Raw genomic sequence first — 21,901 nt, 5'->3', positions numbered from 1 at the left:
TTAGTAAATTATTCCTAATTAATTAGTTTCAATTTCTGGCCATTAACTCGAACCAATGTGGGTAGACGAACAACGACCCAGTTCGCGAGTTCAGTTTTTTAAGGTAACAAATAATCTGAGAAAGTATAAAATTTTAAAATTAGAAGAAAAAAATTAAATATTATACAATGTATAAGCTTTTTGAGAAAATTTAACTTAAAATTATATGTAAATCATGATATTTAATATATTTTAAATCATGCACCGGTACCTTTGCAAAATTATCAAATCGCTCCCCAGAGTCTATAAATGGCTAAATTACACACCTGAGTTTCAAGGTTACACTTCTTAAATCCAAATTGTAGAATCTTCTAATCTCCTGTAAAATCATTGCTAATTGACGAAAACGTTCTCTTCCACTACGTGGAGATATAAAAGATAAGGAGACCAGAGTTCGAGGTCTGCCTCTGAAATGTATAAATTATATTTCAAATTTATGTTTACATAATCATCAAAATGGGAGTTTATCAGCTCAAAGGTTTCTTTAACAATGATTTCTTTAAGTCATTGGCTCTGATCCTAATACCTCTCTTCTGAGGATTCTAGGCACTGCTTGATGAATGCCTCAAATCAGAGATAATAAGACCCTTGAATTCCCTTAATTCCTTCAAAATTCGTTACCTTGCTCGAGGCCCCTTCCTTGCATACCACTCTGATAAGGTTGAGATGGACTTTCTGACAAAAAAAAATGTCAGCAAGCAAGAGAATGGCCGGAAGCTCTCTCCCCCAACCAATATTCAACATGAGTCAAATAAATTGTTAAATGATCACCAATATAAGATTACAAGGGTTCATCGTATATTTTTCACAATGTACAAATAATTTAGGTGAAGAGTAACTAAGTGTGTGTGAGTATGAAAGTTAACGACCATCAATGACAAATTGTCTTCAACTAGGCGTTCAGAACAAAACAGTCACTCCTCGATGATGATCACCATTACTGATTAAAATGGATCATCATATATTTTTCACAATATACATATATCTATTTTTTTTGGTGATGATGCGCTTCTGCACATGGAACAACATGATGTGCGTGTTGTGTATATATCTTTGGATATCCGAACTGAAACCAAAGCAATTTTCTCCTCCAGCCAGCAATCTAAAGCCGACAAGCAAGAAACTCCATTCTTAAACAACCCAAGGTCGGTAGGAGATGCTTCTGCTTCACTAAACTATGAGGATGAAGATTGTCTTGGATCAAACTCTGACGCACAACCCTGGCACTTGACATGATTTATAAGGTGGAGGCAACAATGTTTTGTCAAAAAATACACCTTCCTCCCCCGGTGGGATTATGGGGAGGGTTGAATCCAACACACTATCAGGAATTGCTTCTAATGTTTCTTCAAGAAACGACTCAATTGTCTGCATAAATTTCAAGTATAGATTATTGAAACATTTACATATATGATAAAAGGATATAAGTAACATGGAATAAAGCAAGGTTAATAAATTTTAAACTCTAGGATTTTCATAAAGCAAGGTTAAAGAATATGCAAAATGGAATGGAACTTCCTAGTACCCATCATCTAAAAATATATTGAGAATGAAAGACTCCTATGTTCGATTGAAATAAAGAAATTCCCCCCTATTCATAAAAAATAATTGTTCCTTATCAATGTATTAAAAGGTGATTTCAAGTAGCCGTTGGTAAGCACTTGACCCACAACTATATCCTTAACTAATCAAAACAAATTTATATCCAAAAAAGAACATGACTGGTTATAATTAGTGTCATGCTGCAATATTAAAATATATATAAAAGTTTTTCTTGAGATCCTTCTAGAGCAATGTCTTTTGAAAGGGACACCTAACTAGGCAAAGTGGTCTATTAGCAAAACCATCACCTGGACCACCTCCTAGACAATGTTCCTTAAGGCTCCCCTTCTTCCTTATTCTATATCTATTATATTTTTCAATTCTATTCAACCCTCAAAAAACATGAATAAGCGAAACTACTATGACAAAGCAAGCAGCCAACATGGGCCAAACCTCTTCAGTTCGAGTTTGCTGACATCAAATCTTGATCCGCATCTGCACCTGACTTCTACTAACGAGCAACTAACAAGATCCGCTAGTGTTCATATTTTGCATCTTCCACAACAAACCAACCCTAAGTCCACCAGTTTTGTGCAACATTTTTGTCAAATTTGGCATATTTGTCATCCCTATTGCCCTCTCCATCTGCTCTTGGCACCGGAAAAAGTACTGACTACAAGCACCTTACCTCTACCTCCTCTCACCAAGAAAACTCTTTCCACAACTACACAAAGATCTCATGGTACCAAGAGAGATCAACCACCACAGGAAGGTCCATAATCGACCTAGCCTCCATTACAATAGTTAGATCCGACTCCTACATGCACTCTTCGCCCTTTTGTGCCTACGTTCTCCTCTACCCTAACCATGTTGCCTGCAAAAGAAAAAACAAAGAAAACTAGGAACCAGTAAGGTAGGTGAAGAAAACTCATAGGAAAAGAATTATGACTGTTTCCATGAGGGAAGAGAGGGAGGGAAAATATAAAAATATATATATTTATTAAAATTATTAATCAAAAATATATTCGAAAAGAAGAAATTGTTTTATTTTAGTACAGATTTAAACTTCATTGCATGCAAAAGTGAGCTTTTTGTCTAAATTTTCGTCCAAATGAAACAAAATCAATATAGAGGAAAATTGGAGAAAGTCAAAAGTCATTGCATGAAATGGAAACAAGCTCAACAAATGTAAAGAAAAAGAAAAACTGTGAAGTCACAAGTCATTGTATGAGATCAAACAATCACATACAGGATAGTTTCAAAACTTTACTGTTGTACTTCTGGTGTAGTTTAGCTATTAGATCTCTTACTGAAATGTGTGTACATAACCATAAGGCATTTTATACAAAACGGCCTAGTTTGACAATGTCAGCATAGAACATGATGGAACACAATAAACTTGTAAATTTAGCTTCCAATTTGAGTACATTTGTTGGAAAGTAGTGAATCTAATATAACTCAAGTTTGAGGAAGTTTTGCCAGAAATGTACCTACACTATTCAGTAAAAACATGAGAACAGCAAGTAGCCAGCCTTAATCATCCTTATACATATTCCTTTCAAATAACAAAATAGAATGAGACAAAGGAGAATATGGAGAAAGATATTATTTGTTATTTTGGCAATTCAGAACAATCTACCATTTAGCCAAGAGGGAAAAGGAAAAAAAACACGAAACTCATTGGAAGTCATTCCGTAAAAATCATATGATTGCTAACATATAAAACAATCACTCAATATTTCAGTTACAAGTGGCAGCTGGGCTAATCTGTGGCCTGACACAACACGCACATGAGAGGCTATCTCTGACACAACCCATAAGTCTACCAATTGCATCGTACAAGCCCATGCTCAATACAAAGGTATGTGGGACATGGACTAAGTCTGGCCCGCCATTTTTATGTAAAAAATGATAGTAATTACCAATACTAAATATTTTAATAATATTTATTATAAAATTATCATTTTAATAGTATTTATTCTTTTTTTTTTTTATTAATTTTTTAGTAACTTTAAAAATAATTTAAAATTTTAAATACTAAAAAATTCAAACTTAGAGGAGCACCACCCAAGCCAAGATTTGTGCTGGCTTGAGTTGGGTCTAGCCTATTACAACTCTTCTAGGGTTAGCATGGCCAGCCTATTGACACCACTAATTTTAATCTATGATGACAAGAGAGGAAAGGAAAAAAACAAAAGAAAATGGGAAATGATATAGTATGGAGCTAAATAGAAATTTTTCGACCAGCTTTTATTCTATTGTACGAGATGAAGGCGAAAGAAAAGGATGAATGAAATTACATGGTCGAAGAAACAAGAGAATAAAGGGGAAAAGACTACAAAAACATAGAGGAAAATAATATATAAGACATCTAATAATGGTACTATCTGAGATATATTTTATTATGGATAAGTGAAAATTTGGGGAAAACGTAATGTTGCATTACAAGTTATCCTCGCAAATCAACTTTTTCACTCAAAAAATTATAAATCATGCATCATTTCCTCGTATACTAAAAAATAAAGATACTTTTTGAAAGGATATGAGTTTGAATTATAAAATTTAAAATATATTGCAGGTTCTCGTGAAAATTTATTCTCAAAACTAGATAGGCAAATAAAGCAATTATTTTGCATCCATCTTGGGACATAAGAGTTCTCCACTTACAGTGCAATGCCGCATAGCAGTATCAGCTTTACGTTTCCAAAGGCCATTTCCAGGTTCAGAGTGGAATAGGTGTAGTAATGGCTGAACAATTGTCACGAAGAAACATGATTAGAATTGACATTAGGGACTTAAAGATGCAAACATGACTAACATACCTTAGTAGATAAAGCAAGAGTTTTCGTAAATAAAACGTGTCAAAAATATTTTTCTAAGATGTTTGATAACTAGATTAATTATTACTACAATTTCAAAAAAAAAACTACCATAGAAATACCTGAACATACATTTGTACAAATTTCATATATTATAATACTCAGAAAAACACTCAATTATCTAATCAAATAGTAGCAAAAAAAAAATAGTAAAGTTTAGCTCATTGAACATATTTAATATACTATAAAGAAAAGCAATGGTACTTATAAAACATTATTTTTCAATGTTATTATTGATTAATAGTATTAAAAATATAACCTCTTGTAATGCAAGATAAGACTGTGTACAATATACCTAATGTAATATGATCATTCCTCGGGACCCGCATTTCGTGTACCAGGCTACCCTTTTTAGCATTTAAAAAAAACACTTTATTGTACTCAATCCATTTTAAGATCGTATGTTAATTAAAAATAACCATTGAATTCTACTACTAGTTTCATGTTCAAGTGAAACGAAGGAACAGGAATGGTCATTCAACTTCAAATTCATCATAGCGTGTTTATCTCAACAAGTAGGGGCATCCCTCCACTAAGCTTTATACAAGTATGTATCATTAGCTCCATTCCAAATTCATTTTCCAAAATACAATTCATCCTATGAACTTGATGTCCATTCACTGAAAATTGAGTAATTAAGTCTTTGGATACAATACCATATCTTCATCTTAATCCTCCCATTTCAGGCACTATCAGCGCCTACATTTTAAGAAGCCTGTAGCAGGGGGAGCTGGACCTAATCATTGTGTTGGTCAAGCAAGAAGCACAAGACAAAGCAGGATGACAAAGAAAAAACAGAACACGGATGAATTGATACAGCAATTTAGGTCTTCACTGAACATGGAAAAACATTGGATTTTATAACTTTGTCAATTACATAATAGCATTAATGAAGAATGGGGTAGCATTAGCACAGAACTGTGACATCAGGGGAGCAAAATTTTGACTTGACAAGGACAATCCAATCACTTAATGGAAAAATTATGGTTGAGCTGGAAATAACATAGTTGTCCATCCAAAAATGTGATCCGGCTAAACTGAATCATTTGTTGAACCAGCCAGTTATATAAGAGTGGCATTGATCATTAACAAGCAACTAAAATTCGAGCTAACTTCCAACTTATGGAATTCTGAACTTCAAATAGAATTTAACTACCAAGGAATTGGCATTTTGACCATTTTCTAGTAACAGTGTATATTTATCAGAAAGTTCAAAATTTCATTATTATTCAACACCAGAAACACGCTTCTCTTTCAAGACCCTAAACAACATCATATTGGACTTAATGCAGTTGGCACCAGAAGACCAAAACTTTCTAATATAGAGAAACCTCGTTATCAAGGAAATGCATTGCCTTAGTTAAATGAAATTTATCACAAAAAATAGCTCTTTCCCTTATATTGGGCATCCAAATTATCATACTTCCTGAAGCTCCTATCACCATTGTTAAAAAGACCAAATATGCTCTTATCCCTCTTCCTACTACACAAAATTCAACTCCACTGACATATGACCACCTGCTACATATCTGTAGATCGGATTGGACTACAGATATGACCAATAATCTAATTAGGATCTGGTTTGAATTTAAAAGGAATTTATTTAAATATGGTCTGATTGGATTTGTCTGGGGTCAGTTTGGGATGATGACGATCAAAGATAGGAGGCAACAATGTTGAGCTCAAGCAACTTGGAGATTAATATGGAAACAAATCAGAGGCATCTTGTTTCTCCTTAACATAAGATTAATCATATTAAGGTGTATACCTGAGGATGGTAAGTGATATCAGATGTGTTTGGGTTAACTATACCTCTCAGGGAATTTCAGGTGAATCAACTTGTGTCAAAGAATTGTGATTGCAGGTAGGACCTATGACTCTTCTGAATCTCAGGGTTATAGTGTTGATTTCGTATTGTGAGCATTGCATTGCATGTGCTGAAGTTTCCAATTTGTGATTTCAAGCAACAATTAACATTGGTTATACTTGTAAGTGCGTGTATAATATGTTGATAACTTGGGGGGAAATTATTTGGGTTAGTTTCCTTGTAGTCCTTTCTGCCTATATATATAAAGTAATTGTCATTTTACATAATATATTCATAAATAATTACATCTTCCTTTTGACAAAATGGCAATCAATCTCTATATTCAACCTGAGTTACATAGAGCTGTCATTTCAATTGATGCAACATTCTTTAAGTCCACTCTCTTTTTACTTTAACCTGCCAGCCATCCCCAATGCAACAGTTCATGTGCTTCTCACACCTACTTCATTATCTATTACACAATATTTTAAATGCATAAATATGTGTGTCCATCAACAATATAAGATTTTAAGATCATTTTATGCTGGAATACTACAAGGTTTAGGTGCAATTAGAAGAATATGCAAATGCCTGGTAAATATATAGGTCAAACAACATGGAACCATTATGACTATTTAACAACAAAGATACAAGGAATCAGAATCATAAAATTATAAGACAAGCAATTAAAGAAATTCATTCACCAATCTAGAGAAATACTAAGTTGTCCTAATTCCAAAAGGGTTGATTGGCATCAATCTGCAAGATCAACTAAAAGATTAAATGTTCACTAATTCAGATCCAGAATGACAGAAATGTGTCACCTTTGGATTTTCAGTTAATTTACTCTTCAGCTATAGTTTTTGCCTTTACATAATCTTCAATAGATGATTAGCAAGCAAATATAAGTTCACCAGTACTATACAAAGTTTTATGTCCATAACTTGCAAGCTGAAAACAAACTTTTGAACAAACTTTACCAACCTTTACTATTTGTCTAATATTTGGCTTGTTTGGTCCATATTTTCCAAGTTCAGAATCCCCATATATTTGATATTTTTCAAGAACCTAAATACATAAATATGTGAGAAGCAAATAAGTATAAACTAACTACAGAATTGTACTGAAGCAAAATTCAATACACACTGAATAAAGCAGCATTTCTTACCTGACGACGGGAAAAATGTATTCTTGAAGCACCATATATTTCACTATCAACTTGTCCCAAGGTATTCCATGGACTTGAAAACATGTAATCGGACAGAATGAATTGTCAAAGAAGAGATGAAAACGAGAAAATGATAATAAACTAAATAGAAAGAAAGTGATGTAGTGCTAAGTATGGGTAATGAGAATAGATTTAATTTATCTAGTTGTCGATTACATAGTCTTGCATTTAGCTAGTATGTCCTATCTTTTAAGGGTAGTTGAATATTTTTTATATCACTAAATAAAATGTAAATTCCTTCAGGTAATAATAGAAAAAACACAAATTTTCCTCCTTGCTTGGTATCCACCTATAAGGGTATTAGGACTTGATTATTTGAAGCTCATCATTGTGCTTAGCATTTGAAAGTCCAAAGGGAAAATTCACACAACCTATTCTATCTTAAAGGCAGTTTTCCACCTAATTTGACGATATCCACTACATAAGTCAATCTTGGAGAACCTTTGCACTTCTACTATTAAGCATGTCACCTGGTCAAGGTACAAAAACTTATAATGGATGTTGATCTTGCTAATGGCATAATTATCAAAATATATTCTCCCAAAGTCATCCTTTTGGGGGGTCAACAAACAAAAGGACTCATACTCTCCCTAATAAACACTTTTTTAAGAGCTATTTGACTTCTCTATTTAGCTCAACACGTTTTTAATATTTCATGTCATAGTATCGATTTAGTTACTATGAACCTGGAACAAAGTCTATAACCGTGCGCAAGGGTGGTAGATGCTTCAACAACTCTTCTATGGTTATGTCATGAAATTCACTTAAAATTTTCTTAACCTTAAAGGTAATCCTCTAGTGGGGCTATTGGTACAACCTTAATGCCCTACCTTATTAAAAACAACAACACTTTTTAAATTGTAATTCAGTGAGAAGGAATTGACTCCGCGGTTCAGGTTTTGGTCCAATTTAGATATATTAGGCCAGGTTGAACTTGACACTCTTCCCATTATACTGGACTTGCAGAGGCGATAAACCAAGGCCAATTGAGGATAATATAAACAACATTTATGGAGCAAAACATGCACTATATTTTTGGTGTAGAAATCTACTTCAATAGGGACCAGACACCTCTCAATGTCACAAAGAGATGTTTGGCACCTCTCATAGTCACAAAGATGTTTGGTCTATTTATGTAACCTTATAAGGTCTTAGTGTGGTTTTGGTGACTCATATCCTAGTATGTGTTGGTCCCCGTGGGTGTTTTGATGTGATCAACCAAGTTGGTTAGGTCCTGCTGTGTTTGATCCCTGTGTCTGAGTGTGCAGGAGCTTAGGAGCGCAGGAAGTCGAGCGGAAGACGCAGCTAGCGAGAAGGGCGGCACGGGAAGGGAGCCCACGGGCTCGGTGCGTCCGAAAGACGAGAGAGCTGCGGAAGAGTACACCGGTGGGTGAGAAGAGCGTGCGCGGCGTTCGAGGGACGTTAAGCCGGGGAGGAAGACTGCTCGAGGAAGGCCGGAAATTGGGTTCGGGTGAGTCCTATTTCGGTTGGCCAGAATCACCCAAAAGAACGGAGTTTCGAAAGCCAAAGCGAAGAAGAAAAGGAGTCAAAAGAGGTTAGAAATTACTGTAGCAAGAAGTTACTGTAGCAAGAACTTGAAGGCACCTTAAACATGCATTGAAGGCGCCTTCATTGCTTGTTGAAGGCGCCTTGAGCCAGGTCAGAATGACCGTTCGAGCACCGGATAGAATTCTATCCACTCACCGAGCTGGAGGCGCCTTGGACCTTGTTGGAGGCGCCTTGGACCCTCGGGATAGAATTTCCAGAGGCTATTTAAAGGCCCCTGGAGCTAGGAATTAAACATAACTTCTACATTCAACTCTGTAAGCAATTCCTAGCAATAGTTCTAAGCCGTTAGAGTGTAAAAGGCTTCTCCGCCTTCAGCAAAGGAGATTCTTTTTAGTGCGCTTCTCATTGCCCTGGATTAACAACCTCCTTGGTTGTAACCAGGTTAAATTTCTGTCTTTCTTTTTCTGCCTTTTAATTGTTATTGTTTACTATTGCAATTTTGAGTTGAAAGAACCAAGGAGAGTATAATTTTATTTTTCAGGAGCAATTCACCCCCCTCTTGCCGGCCTCCACTGCACCTACAATTGGTATCAGAGCCTGACCGCCTCAGAAGGACTAACCGCCGACTGAAGCACGAAGATCAAGATGATGGCCGGAACAAGCATTGATCCCCCGAAGCTCGATGGAGACTTTGCGACGTGGAAACACCGAACGGAGGTATATCTTAACACTGATTTCAATATTTTTTCAATAATGAAATTTGGATATGAAGCACCAAAGACAACGAGTGGAGAAGAACTCGAGATACATCTCTGGAACAATAAGCAACGTGACGAGTCTATGGCAAACGCTCGAGCTGAATTTCACCTTCTAAACGTACTACCAGATGAAGATCTCGATAGAATTGGCGACTACCGAAGTGCAAAAGAACTTTGGGAAAAGTTCTTAAAACTCCACGAAGAACCAATTGAAGTTGAATCCGACTCCTCGATGGACACTGATCCGACGTCAGAAGAGTCCAAAACCGAGGTAAGTGCCGAGACAGAACAAGAAACTGAACTCCAACTTAAAGACCTAGAATGTTCATCACAAATGTGCATCGATAAAGGGGAAGAATTTTCAGAAGAAAACAACTCAACAGGGGGAGAATCAACTATAGACAAGGTAAGTCAGGTATGGTCTCCACCTCTTGGCAAATTAATTGATTCAATTGAAATATTGCCGAAAGATTTTCGTGAATTACGAATTATTTTGTCGAAAGAATATTTTGAAGTAAAAACTGAAAAACTATTAAAGAATATTGAGTTAAAAGACACATTTTGTCAATTAAGAGATTTCAACAAACTAACAATAGAAAATATACAATTTTATGCATGCTCAATATTTTTCGCTACAATTATAAAAAACTGTGATTTGAGAAATTATGAGAAGCTAAAATGGAAATTTAAAAATCATAGAGAATTTTGATTTAAATTTAAATGTTAGTTAGACTTAGCGTTTTTCAGAGAAGAAAATTAAACAGAAAATTTCCTTATGCGGCTTTGACTAGAAAGTGGTTGTTGCTCCAATAACTAAGAAGGCCTAGTGCTTCGCCACTAACTGGAAGCCAAATATAGAAATGAAAGGTTTAATTAACTTTCTGGTAAAAGCATTAAAGTTAGAATAGAATAATGCTTTGAAAGTTGGTTTTAAACAGTTTCTTGAAAAATTCTAAAAAATCATTTACCTTAGAATTTTTTTTTTAGAAAATTCAAGAAATTCATTTTAGTTAGAAATTATTTGGAAAATTCATTTTACTCAGAAATTTTTGTTACCCCGTTTTTGCTAAATATTATTTTTACCCCATTTTTGCTGTGATCAAAGGGGGAGAGAAAGGTTACAAGTTAAGGAAATAGGGACAAGTTAAGGGGGAGTTAGAAAGTTTAAATTTTTAACATTTTTCTAAAATGTGTTGCAATTTTATTTATTGCAAAACTTATGCTTAACATGCTAATTTATTAATTTTTCTTTAAAATTACTGTCTGTGTCTGTTTTTTTACCCTAACTTGAACTTGGGTTGATGCAAATCAAAAAGGGGGAGATTGTTGGTTCCCGTGGGTGTTTTGATATGATCAACCAAGTTGGTTAGGTCCTGCTGTGTTTGATCCCTGTGTCTGAGTGTGCAGGAGCTTAGGAGCGCAGGAAGTCGAGCGGAAGACGCAGCTAGCGAGAAGGACGGCACGTGAAGGGAGCCGACGGGCTCGGTGCGTCCGAAGGACCGGTGGGCGAGAAGAGCGTGCGCGGCGTTCGAGGGACGTTAAGCCGGGGAGGAAGACTGCTCGAGGAAGGCCGGAAATTGGGTTCGGGTGAGCCCTATTTCGGTTGGCCGGAATCACCCAAAAGAACGGAGTTTCGAAAGCCAAAGCGAAGAAGAAAAGGAGTCAAAAGAGGCTGGAAATTACTGTAGCAGGAAGTTACTGTAGCAGAAACTTGAAGGCGCCTTAAACATGCATTGAAGGCGCCTTCATTGCTTGTTGAAGGCGCCTTGAGCAAGGTCAGAATGACCGTTCGAGTACCGAATAGAATTCTATCCACTCACCGAGCTGGAGGCGCCTTGGACCTTGTTGGAGGCGCCTTGGACCCTCGGGATAGAATTTCCAGAAGCTATTTAAAGGCCCCTATAGCTAGGAATTAAACATAACTTCTACATTCAACTCTGTAAGCAATTCCTAGCAATAGTTCTAAGCCGTTAGAGTGTAAAAGGCTTCTCCGCCTTCAGTAAAGGAGATTCTTTTTAGTGTGCTTCTCATTGCCCTAGATTAACAACCTCTTTGGTTGTAACCAGGTTAAATTTCTATCTTTCTTTTTCTGCCTTTTAATTGTTATTGTTTACTATTGCAATTTTGAGTTGAAAGAACCGAGGAGAGTATAATTTTATTTTTTAGGAGCAATTCACCCCCCTCTTGCTGGCCTCCGCTGCACCTACAGTATGGACCTTGATGACAACAACATTCATGCAATCACTAATATCTATGATGATTTTACATGTATGCTCATATTTTATGAAGATATTGAAAATCATAGTGTGCTTCTACATGTTATAAGAGTCGGGACAAGATACACCTGCACTAGATGTAGTGCTCCAAACTCTACATCACTTCCCAGAAGTTCAGAATACTCGTTTTCTTGTCAATGAAATGTTCAATTAATATATATACAAGACTCCATGTAAACATTTCAACTCTGGGTGTCTCTTACAACAACAATTACAGAATATCAAGGTTAGATTAATGGTTAGGCTACTCTAGTCTCCTAGATACCAATAGTTATCAGTTCTAAAACTCCGAGAGACACGTTTAAGATGGTACGGACATGTACTTAGACGACCAATAAATGCTCCAGTTAGGTGATGTGAAACTATGATAAACATGCATATCAAACAAGGAAGAGGAAGACCAAAAAAGACTTGGTTAGCAACAATAAAACAAGATAAAATTTATTTAAATATAGATGATGATATAATAGGAGATAGAGCTGCGTAAAAGGATTCATACAGCCGACCCCACCGAGTGGGAAAAGGCTTGGTTGTTGTTGTTGTTGTAGTATATTTATGGAATGAGTGGAAGGAAAGAGATTGAAAAGATTAAGTGGAAGGAGAGAGATTAAAAAGAAATATTATTTTATTTTTAGGGTAGAGGTTTCATTCCCTAAATTTAGAGAATCACTATTCATTAAATCTAAATTTAGGGAATGAATAAGGTAACTGATGAAGAGGGTTTTCAGTTACCCTATCTAAAATTTAATGTAAAATTTTTGGATAGGATAGCTGATGTGGATGCTCTAAAGACTCCACTCCTACACCATGACATATGATGCATTTGGTGTGTTACCCCAAAAGATTCCACTAATTCATACCTTCACAAGGGTAATAGGGTAAACCTCTACAAATAAGGATACCTCCTTGACCAAACTAATGGGATTTCACAAATGACATTATATAAGTTATATGCACACTTATCTCAATAATAAGAACTTCACATCTCCATAAAGATGGGAATGAAAGCTAGGAGAGTAGATTAACAAGGGTTTAACAAAGATGAAGCCTTCAAAGTTGCTTAAGATGTTGGAGACTTTTGAGCACCTTAAGCCCAAGAAATCTGTCTTTGTGTGTCCAAAAGCTTTTCAAGAACTTATAGACAAAGGCTCTGAAGGCTCAATTATGGATGCCTTCAGTCAATTGACATGTCAAAATATAGTCGTTGGATGTCAATGGTTTTCTATCCAATCGATTGAATCACAAACAAAAAAATTCTGTTTGCCGATAAATCACATCTAGTCGTTTGACCAATTGATTAGCACCTAACACCTTTGTTTGTGCACCTACACAAAGGCTTTGGACTAAGCATAGCGACAAAATATGACTTGGGAGACCATCTCACAGCCAAAAGCTTTATACCATCAAGCTCTAGGTAGCGCACCACTATCTAGGCAATCAAAACACCATACATGTGTAAAGATAAAAACCAAAAGATTATATTCACTTTGCAATCTCTCATGACCTCAAGTGTCCAGTAATCCCCTAACTGAGTCTAGTGTGACAACTTGATCCAAAGCAACACCTCAATCTAAGCTTATAGCTCTCGTGCCCACTGAACTCCTCTCCAAGTCACTATGACAACCTAATCCAAACCAACTCCAAGGCAAACAAGCTCCATGAGTTCCACAATCACACCTCAATTAATGCTCCATGCCTTGGAGTCCTTTGAGTTCCTTCGAAGCTCCACCATTTGATTTAAGCTATTGAGTTGTCAAGCATACGATCTCCATGATCACAACACCAACCACTCAATCTAAGTTTCATGCCCTCAATTCTACTGAGCTCCTTTAGAACTCCATCACCACTCAAACTAAGCCGTCAAGCCATCAAGCACATGATCTCTACTATCATCAAATCCACAACTCAATCCTATTGAGTCTTGCACACTTGATGCACATATCTAAACACAGACAACATCTAACTTAAATCATATTACAACATATCAAAATGTGATTAAGACCAACCACAAAAAAGCATTGCCCAACATTTTATTTATTATCTAAATAGAAAAGTTCAAATTACAACCCATCCATGATATTATAATATAAGGAAACCAACCATTGATCCATATTAACTATTGCCATCAAATATTGTTGCACAAACAAAGTTCAAATACACTTAATCTGCTTTTCCATTTATTAACTTGTCAGTAGTTTATTTACATACAGTTCGTGTGCACCACAGGGAACTTGGATTTGCAATTTGCATCAATATTGGGTTAACTGATTGTGAAATAAGAACTGGTCAAGTATTATTTAGAACCTACACAACCAATTAAAATTCAATTTACATGCTAAAAACAACATAGAATTTGTAAGATAATTATGAACCTCATCAAGTCAATATAAAACAATCAGCAAACTAGGGCTATTAGTAACAAAAAGAAACGCCTTTGAAAACTAATCAAGTTAAAGGTATTAATCTGGTATTGACAGATTCATAACACCAGATGCTCGCATAAACCGATACATGACCAAATCATATACAACAGATCTGTATATCAAAAAAGAAATAAAAAAAAAAAGGATTTACACAAGCTTGTATGTAGAATCAATAAATAAATCAAAGAAGGATTGGCAGTGAAACGGCATAAAACATACTTGTTGTATGCAGCACGACCAACCATCACACTGTGAGCTCCTTCTCTTAAAGATGCTTTAACCTGTCATTAAAATAAAGGTCTTCAATAAAGCATGTGGTTTTATATTTCTTGTGCTTAATTGAATTGCCAAACTTATTGTTGGTGCAACCTTAGGTCAAGGTTGACCTGGGTGATCCGACTCGAGTTGACCTGACTCGAGGTATATTTTGATATTTGACAAGAATAGAGAAGTTATATTTTGATGGCTGACAAGTATGGAGACTTGGCACGGAAAAGTCCAAGCAGGGAGCTTGGCACGGGAAAAGTCCAAGTATAGAGACTTGGCACGGAAAAGTCCAAGCAGGGAGCTTGGCACGGAAAAGTCCAAGCAGGGAGCTTGGCACGGAAAAGTCCAAGCAGGGAGCTTGACACGGGAAAAGTTCAAGTATGGAAGCTTGGCATGGGAGGTCAGAGAGGGCTCGGTAGCTCGTTCTCTGGACTGGATGGAGTCGGAGAGGGCTCGGTAGCTCGTTCTCCAGACTAGGTCAGAGAGGGCTCGGTAGCTCGTTCTCTGGACCGAACGTGGAAGTCGGAGAGGGCTCGGTAGCTCGTTCTCCGGACTAGGTCAGAGAGGGCTCGGTAGCTCGTTCTCTGGACCAGGAAGACGTTAGGGTTTAGAGCTGGGAAACTCTAAAACCAACAGAGGCATTGGATCGGTCTGTTGACCGATCCAGTGAAACTTTGGCTGTCTGGATCAGTCTGTCGACCGATCCAGTGATACCTTAGTTATCTGATCGGTCTCGTGGACCGACCGATCCAGAGGGGTCCCGATCGGTCCGGTGACCGATCGAAGAAGAGAACAATAGGGGATCGATAGGGGATCGGTGGACCGATCCACGGCTCGATCGTGGACCGATCCACTTTATGGCTCGATCGGTCCACGCACCGATCGGGCTCGCAACCACCTCACCGTGAAGAGTTGGGATCGGTCCAGAGACCGGCTTTAGCCTGATCGGTCCACGCATCGATCAGGGATTTCCTGGACCGATCAGGCCATAGCCTGATCGGTCCAGGCCTAGCCGTTGAGACACAACGGCTAGATTTCTGTCTTCTTCGCAGGTTCAAGTTATATAACGAGGTGGAGGGCCTCTACAGGATTCTTCTTCTTCTTCTTCCTCCTTGCGATCTGAGCTTTGTTGAGCTCTCTACTGCTGAAGCTTCGTGTGAGCTTCCCTCGGCTGGGTCTCCAACAACAGTTGCTGCTGTGGTTGGCATCCGTGAAGTTGCTGCTTCATCAACAGTCGACGAGAAGGCAAGCAAACTAGTGTTTTTACATTCATATTGTTCTTGGCTTCTTGCTGTATTTCTTGTACTCTGATCTTGCTGTTGCAAGAGAGATTGTGGCGAGGTTTCTCCACCCAGAAGGAGTTTTTATTAGCCAGTTTTCCGGGGTCTCATCCACCGACGGATTGATAGGATTCGTCCACCTTACGGACACGCCGAGGAGTAGGAGTATCATCTCCGAACCTCGTTATATCGTCGCGTTTGAGGTTTGATATTCTCCCATTTCGTTTCTATCTTTTATTTCCGCTGCGCTAACTCAAATTGTAGGAAGAAACGAGAATTTGGGGTCGGCTATTCACACCCCCCCCCCCCCCCCCCCCTCTCTAGCCGCATCCGAAGGTCCTAACACTTATCATGTGCTTGTGCAATTAAACTTGTGTCCTAAAAAGGGTGATGGGAATGGTAAACTTGTGAACATCCAATCTGATTGAGAGATGATAATAAGATTATAACAACTTAATTTGCTCCCTGTAAAGAAAAAGGATCAAATGCATTAGATTTACCTGGCTGATGCAGGTAATGCCACCATTTATAGTGAACCGAATTTCAGGGAAGTCACGCAACAAGGAAAAATAGTACTCATATCTGTAAAAAAAAAAAATCATATGTACAGGTATATAGAGTTGAAAATAATAAAAATATTAATTCATTCTAAAAGAGACAAACCATACTCATACATAGGACTCCAACATAATTCTCTTGCTTGCTATTAAGTTGGAGCCAAGGAAATGAACTGAATTAACCCAATCAACTGAAGAATCAAGCAAGGCTTACTCAGTCAACAAACTAATCAGACTAGGTTGACCCAACCAATTGAATTGAATTAATCCCCACAACTTGATCAGTTGAAACAGGTTGATCAATCAGCTTAATAGTCAAACCAGATTAACCCATCATTTAGATTTAAAAAAGCTAGGTTTACTCTCCTTTCCCCCTTAGCTAAAAGGCCAACCAATCAACCCCAAAGAGCTAACTTAATTAACCAATTAGCTCCCTATGATTGAATTGAGCTAACTTGATCGGCCTGGATGGTCATACAAAACAAACTAAACAATCCTAGCCAATTGAATTGAGCTGACTATTCACTCATCCAGATTAGTCCAAGCTGACTTGATTTTCCCAGCAAATTAAAGTGAATTGGTTGGCCACTGTATCAACAAAACCTGTAAAACTATGTCAACTCATTTGACTCAACTAATCAAACTGAGTTGATCCTAACTAATTAACCTAGGTATATTGACCTGATTAGTGGAACCAAGCTGACATGATCAATCTTGAAAAGATACCACAAGAATAATCATCGGTTAGTATCAAACACAAGCTGGACTTTTGAAAATACATCTAAATTCATTTTTGAGTTCTAGCAAGTGCTTTATCTTCAACTTTGTTATTGTTCATCCAAATTAGTTTTCATGTGTGAAAACAAAAACAAAATGGACCTTCTAGGCTCTAAGTTTTTAAAAACATATCAACCTTCAAGATCCAAATAGTTGAGACTAAGATAGTTTGACAATGACATGTAACTTTTAGTTTAAGAGTTAAGTGAGATTCTGCAAGACACATAAGAGTGGCATATGCTACTGGCCACCAAATATCAATTTAAATAGCAAGAAATGGAGAATAGTGATTAAAAAAAAAAGTTTGAAGCATATGTAACATTAAAAGGCAAAATACAACACAGTTGACCTATGGATATATTATGCTCATCACCAATCCACATTTATTAATTCTAAACATACTTCAGAGGGGGGACATTTCGATTCTCAGCAGGACTAAGACCACTTAGCAACGCTTTCCTTGCGTGTATTATAAAGTGTGCAGTGGGAGATCGAGAGACAACAGTATGTATGAAATCACCTGAGTAAAAGAAATAATTTGCTTCGTGAATAACGAACATATGCATGCATATTGACAAGAGGAAAATATAGAAAAATATCCAGAATGTCATGTGAATAAGAAAATTGCCCAAGACAGATTTGTGTTATAAACAACAACAGTTTCCAAGGAACAATAAGCAAGAAATAAGTGAAGCACTAAGTCTAATGAGTCACAGATCAAAAGTGATGACAAGGTTCAACAATCCTTCAAGTAAACCTTAACGAGTAACAATAACTTAATATAACTATACTTTTAACTGTTTCTTCAAATATTTATGTTATCCAACTTCTTAAACAATGTAAACGATATGCCAAATATCTCAAGAAGGATTACATTGGCCCTTGTCAATACTGGCCCAACTTGAGAGATGCTATCAGCAACAACTACAATCCTGTTTTTGGCAATCATGTTGGACATGACAAATTTAACCCTTCAGTCACTTGTTGCACTCTCCTCTTGTCATGAGATTACTCTTTGATGCATGAAGCTATCTAGCATCACTTTTGTGACATTTTTTGTAATATTACATACCAATGAAATCCTTATGAATATGTTTTATCCTTAGAGCTTATGGGAACTTGGGGGATTATAACATTGAAAGATGGATATAGTTAAACGTATGTTGTAGGGAATATTTGGAAATGATTCCATGAGAAGATATTGGTCTTTCTCTACAACAACAACAAAGTCTTACCCCACTAGGTGGGGGTCAGCTATATAGATCCTTTTACGTTATTAGGTCTTATCCTCTATTATATCATCATTTATATTAAATAAATTTTATCTTATTATATTATTGCTAACCAAGTACCTTTTTGTCTTCCTCTTCCACGTTTAATGTGCACATTTTTCAAAGTTTCACATCACCTAACTAGAGCATTAGTTGTTTAAATATATATACATATCATCTTAAATATGTCTCCTAGAGTTTTCTTTCAATAGTTACAACTTTGATTTCTCTCTAATATTTTTATTTCTTATTATGTTTTTTCTTGTATGTCCGCATATCCACTTTAACATCCTCGTCTCTGTATTCTTTTAATACAAAAAGAACATCTATAGCTAAAGAATCTTAAAATGATACAATGTGTAGATTCAATTGCAGACAACCATACACCGATGTCCAAATGGAAAATGTTTGACATTGGCATGCATACAACTATCCATGATGACAAAAAAAACAAGTTCCCGTATTGCTAAATGTAAGGCATAACTATAAAAAGATATGAATATCAAAATTTAAGCATTTTGACTTGATTAAGTTTTGAGATAACATATTTTCAAAGAAAATGGAAATCAATAAATGTCTTACAAAGCTCATTGTATGAATCACGATCATCAACTCCAATTCTGCATTTGACACTGACAGGAACATCACAATTGGAAGCAATGGCTGACATAGCATCTCCCACAAACTGCATAACTTAAAAAGACAAACAGAATTAGAAAGAGAAAAAAACTCTGAATATAATGCAAACTAGAACTGCTCAGTGCCACACAAAAAATATCAAATTATTATAGTTTCCTTAGGAATAGATTATCAAACCTTAGGATCATACATCAGTCGTGCACCAAAGCAACCATGGCCCGCAACTTTTCCACTAGGGCATCCACAACTAAGAGAATTTCAACAATAATAAATGGGTGGAGGTGAGAAGACCGTCAAAAAAGAAAACAATTTAACTAAAGAGAAGATGATACGAACTTGAGATTAATTTCATCATATGAGTAAGCATTTGCAAGCTCAGTTGCCTTTGCTAAGTTCTTCAAATTGCTCCCACCAATTTGTAGAACGATTGGGTGTTGTATGGGAGAAAATGCCAAGAACCTATCCTGAAACAATTGCAGATGAATAATTTAAGACCAATAGAATTGTTGAATGGTGCTAGCTCAAGAAGAAAATATGTGGTGTTTGAGGGAATATAAAAAAATTTGACTCTTAAACCAAGATGAATTAAGACCAACATTTAAATTGGAATGCGTATTAAATAGTCAGAGAAATGGGCATCTTCTATGAATCCTATGCTTGTCCAGCTCTTTATGATTCTATTAGGAAGAAACTCTAAAAAAATATTATTTTGCGTGAAGAACAGAAATATAAATATCAAAATATATCTCTAATGATTTTGTCAAATTTAAATAAGTAAATAAATTCCATTTTTTTACCAAGTTATCCTTTTGATGAACAATTGTTTCTGCAACAACCATTTCTGTGTAGAGCCATGCATGTATTGATATCAAACGAGCAAGTGTCCTATAATGATTGTCTGTCCAGTCCATCATGGGTGCAACACTACAACCAAGGATGGTTATGAACTCAGATATCGCAAAGCATCTAAAATAAAATTCAAGAAATATCTTCTTTCTTTTTCCTTTTTTGGAACCACACTACATACCTGAACAACTGTGGAAGACCTTCTCCATTAACATTTGTGTTGGAATGAGCAAGATGTTTTCCCATAGAAGAATGAAACCTCTTAAATTGATGAGAAAATCTATTCCGTATGATAAAGGATTTTTTTTCATAGGTGCAAGTAAGGATGCTATGAGAAAAGAATGCCGCACGAAGGTTATTTATTGCAGAGCTCATCACCCAAGAGAAAATTCACACGCAAATTCCTTGAGGACTCTGCACAAATCATAGCCAAAGAAAACTTAAGGGTTAAATAACCCTAGTCTTGACACATCCTTCAATTTTCCTTATAAAAAACCAAGGGAGAATAGCCAGCAAATATCTACTCCTTTAAATGACAATGAATAAGCTTTAAAGCACACTAGGAATCATTTTAAAAAATCATTCGAGCAGAGCACAACACAAACTATAGGAAAAGTCAGACGAAAAGGACATTTTGATTGTGTCCTAAACTAAAAGATGGGAGAGAGTGTAATCACTTGTTAGCCAAACCCTAATGAATAAGTTCAACAACCAGTTTGTGAGGCAAATGGCGACGGTGGGAGGAATTGATGGAGTCAATTGCCATTGTTTGTGGTATAGAGGGAGGAGGGAGAGGTTTTAGGTGTAAACTGTAGCATAGTCCAAGAATCGGACGGAGGTAGGCAAGAAGGGAAGAGAAGAGGACAAGGAGGGCGGTAAGCCGGCGGCGGCGGCAGGGAGTTGCGGTGTTAACGAGTAGGTGTCGTGAGGATCGTAAGGAAGGAAGGGAAGGGAAGAAGAGAAGGAAGAATAGCCAGCAAATATCTACTCCTTTAAGTGACAATGAATAAAGCTTTAAAGCACATTAGGAATCATTTTTAAAAAAAAATCATTCGAGCAGAGCACAAACTATAGGACAAGTCAGACAAAAAGTACATTTTGATTGTGTCGGGAGAGTGTAATCACTTGTTAGGTTGCCATACCAGTACGGTCCGAGCCAAACCCTACTGAATAAGTTCAACAACCAGTTTGTGAGGCAAATGGTGACGGTGGGAGGAATTGATGAAGTCAATTGCCATTGTTTGTGGTATAGAGGGAGGAGGGAGAGGTTTTAGGTGTAGACTGTAGCATAGTCCAAGAATAGGACGGAGGTAAGCAAGAAAGGAAGAGAAGAGGACAAGGAGGGCGGTAAGTCGGTGGCGGCGGCAGGGAGTTGCGGTGTTAACGAGTAGTAGTTGTCGTGAGGATCGGAAGGACGGGAAGGGAAGAAGAGAGGTAGGTTTTAAGAAAAGGAAGAGGAAGAACGCTAATAGCTTACTGGTATCCGCTCCGCCGCACTGTCTGTAAGAGCTCCGGCGAGGTAGAGAATATACGAGGATTGGGCAAACATCAAGAGCCGCTCCATGTATTGAAAATATTTATTTTTTATTATTTTATTTTGTTTTCAGCGGCGGATGATATGTCGCTTTTTTTATATACTAGTGATCGTGCACACGTATCGCGTGTGTAATATGATGCACAAACTGCTGTAATGGACTTCTCTATGAAAAAAATAATTTAATTTAATATTATATTTATCTTAGTAAAAGAAATTAAGAAAAGTATATTTTTTTAACATTGTCGGCCTAAAATATTTATAGAAAC

At 36.7% G+C, this 21,901-nt stretch overlaps 1 protein-coding gene across 5 annotated transcripts; it reads right to left on the bottom strand.

The window, feature by feature from the left end:
- Positions 1 to 782: 782 nt before the first annotated feature.
- LOC121982156 (tRNA-dihydrouridine(20/20a) synthase-like) lies at positions 783 to 21,655 on the bottom strand. Of its 5 annotated transcripts, none has more exons than XM_042535082.1 (13): positions 21,576 to 21,655; positions 20,280 to 20,512; positions 20,050 to 20,176; positions 19,589 to 19,716; positions 19,430 to 19,499; positions 19,196 to 19,298; positions 17,745 to 17,862; positions 16,509 to 16,590; positions 14,681 to 14,742; positions 7,436 to 7,517; positions 7,252 to 7,335; positions 4,249 to 4,329; positions 783 to 1,407 (listed from the first exon to the last, which is right to left on the bottom strand). In XM_042535082.1, the coding sequence occupies exons 2-13, from the start codon at positions 20,471 to 20,473 to the stop codon at positions 1,240 to 1,242; spliced, it is 1,299 nt and encodes a 432-aa protein (XP_042391016.1). In that variant the 5' UTR covers positions 20,474 to 20,512; positions 21,576 to 21,655; the 3' UTR covers positions 783 to 1,239. The 5 variants fall into 5 exon arrangements, with proteins under 5 accessions (XP_042391016.1, XP_042391015.1, XP_042391017.1 ...); XM_042535081.1 differs by lacking the exon at positions 21,576 to 21,655 and adding an exon at positions 20,776 to 21,117; XM_042535083.1 differs by lacking the exon at positions 21,576 to 21,655 and adding an exon at positions 20,776 to 21,117 and having other exon boundaries at positions 7,436 to 7,508.
- Positions 21,656 to 21,901: the final 246 nt, after the last annotated feature.

The sequence above is a fragment of the Zingiber officinale genome, chromosome 5A (assembly GCF_018446385.1).
Source record: "Zingiber officinale cultivar Zhangliang chromosome 5A, Zo_v1.1, whole genome shotgun sequence".
Taxonomy (NCBI): Eukaryota; Viridiplantae; Streptophyta; class Magnoliopsida; order Zingiberales; family Zingiberaceae; genus Zingiber; species Zingiber officinale.
This window is presented reverse-complemented; position numbering and strand designations above follow the sequence as displayed.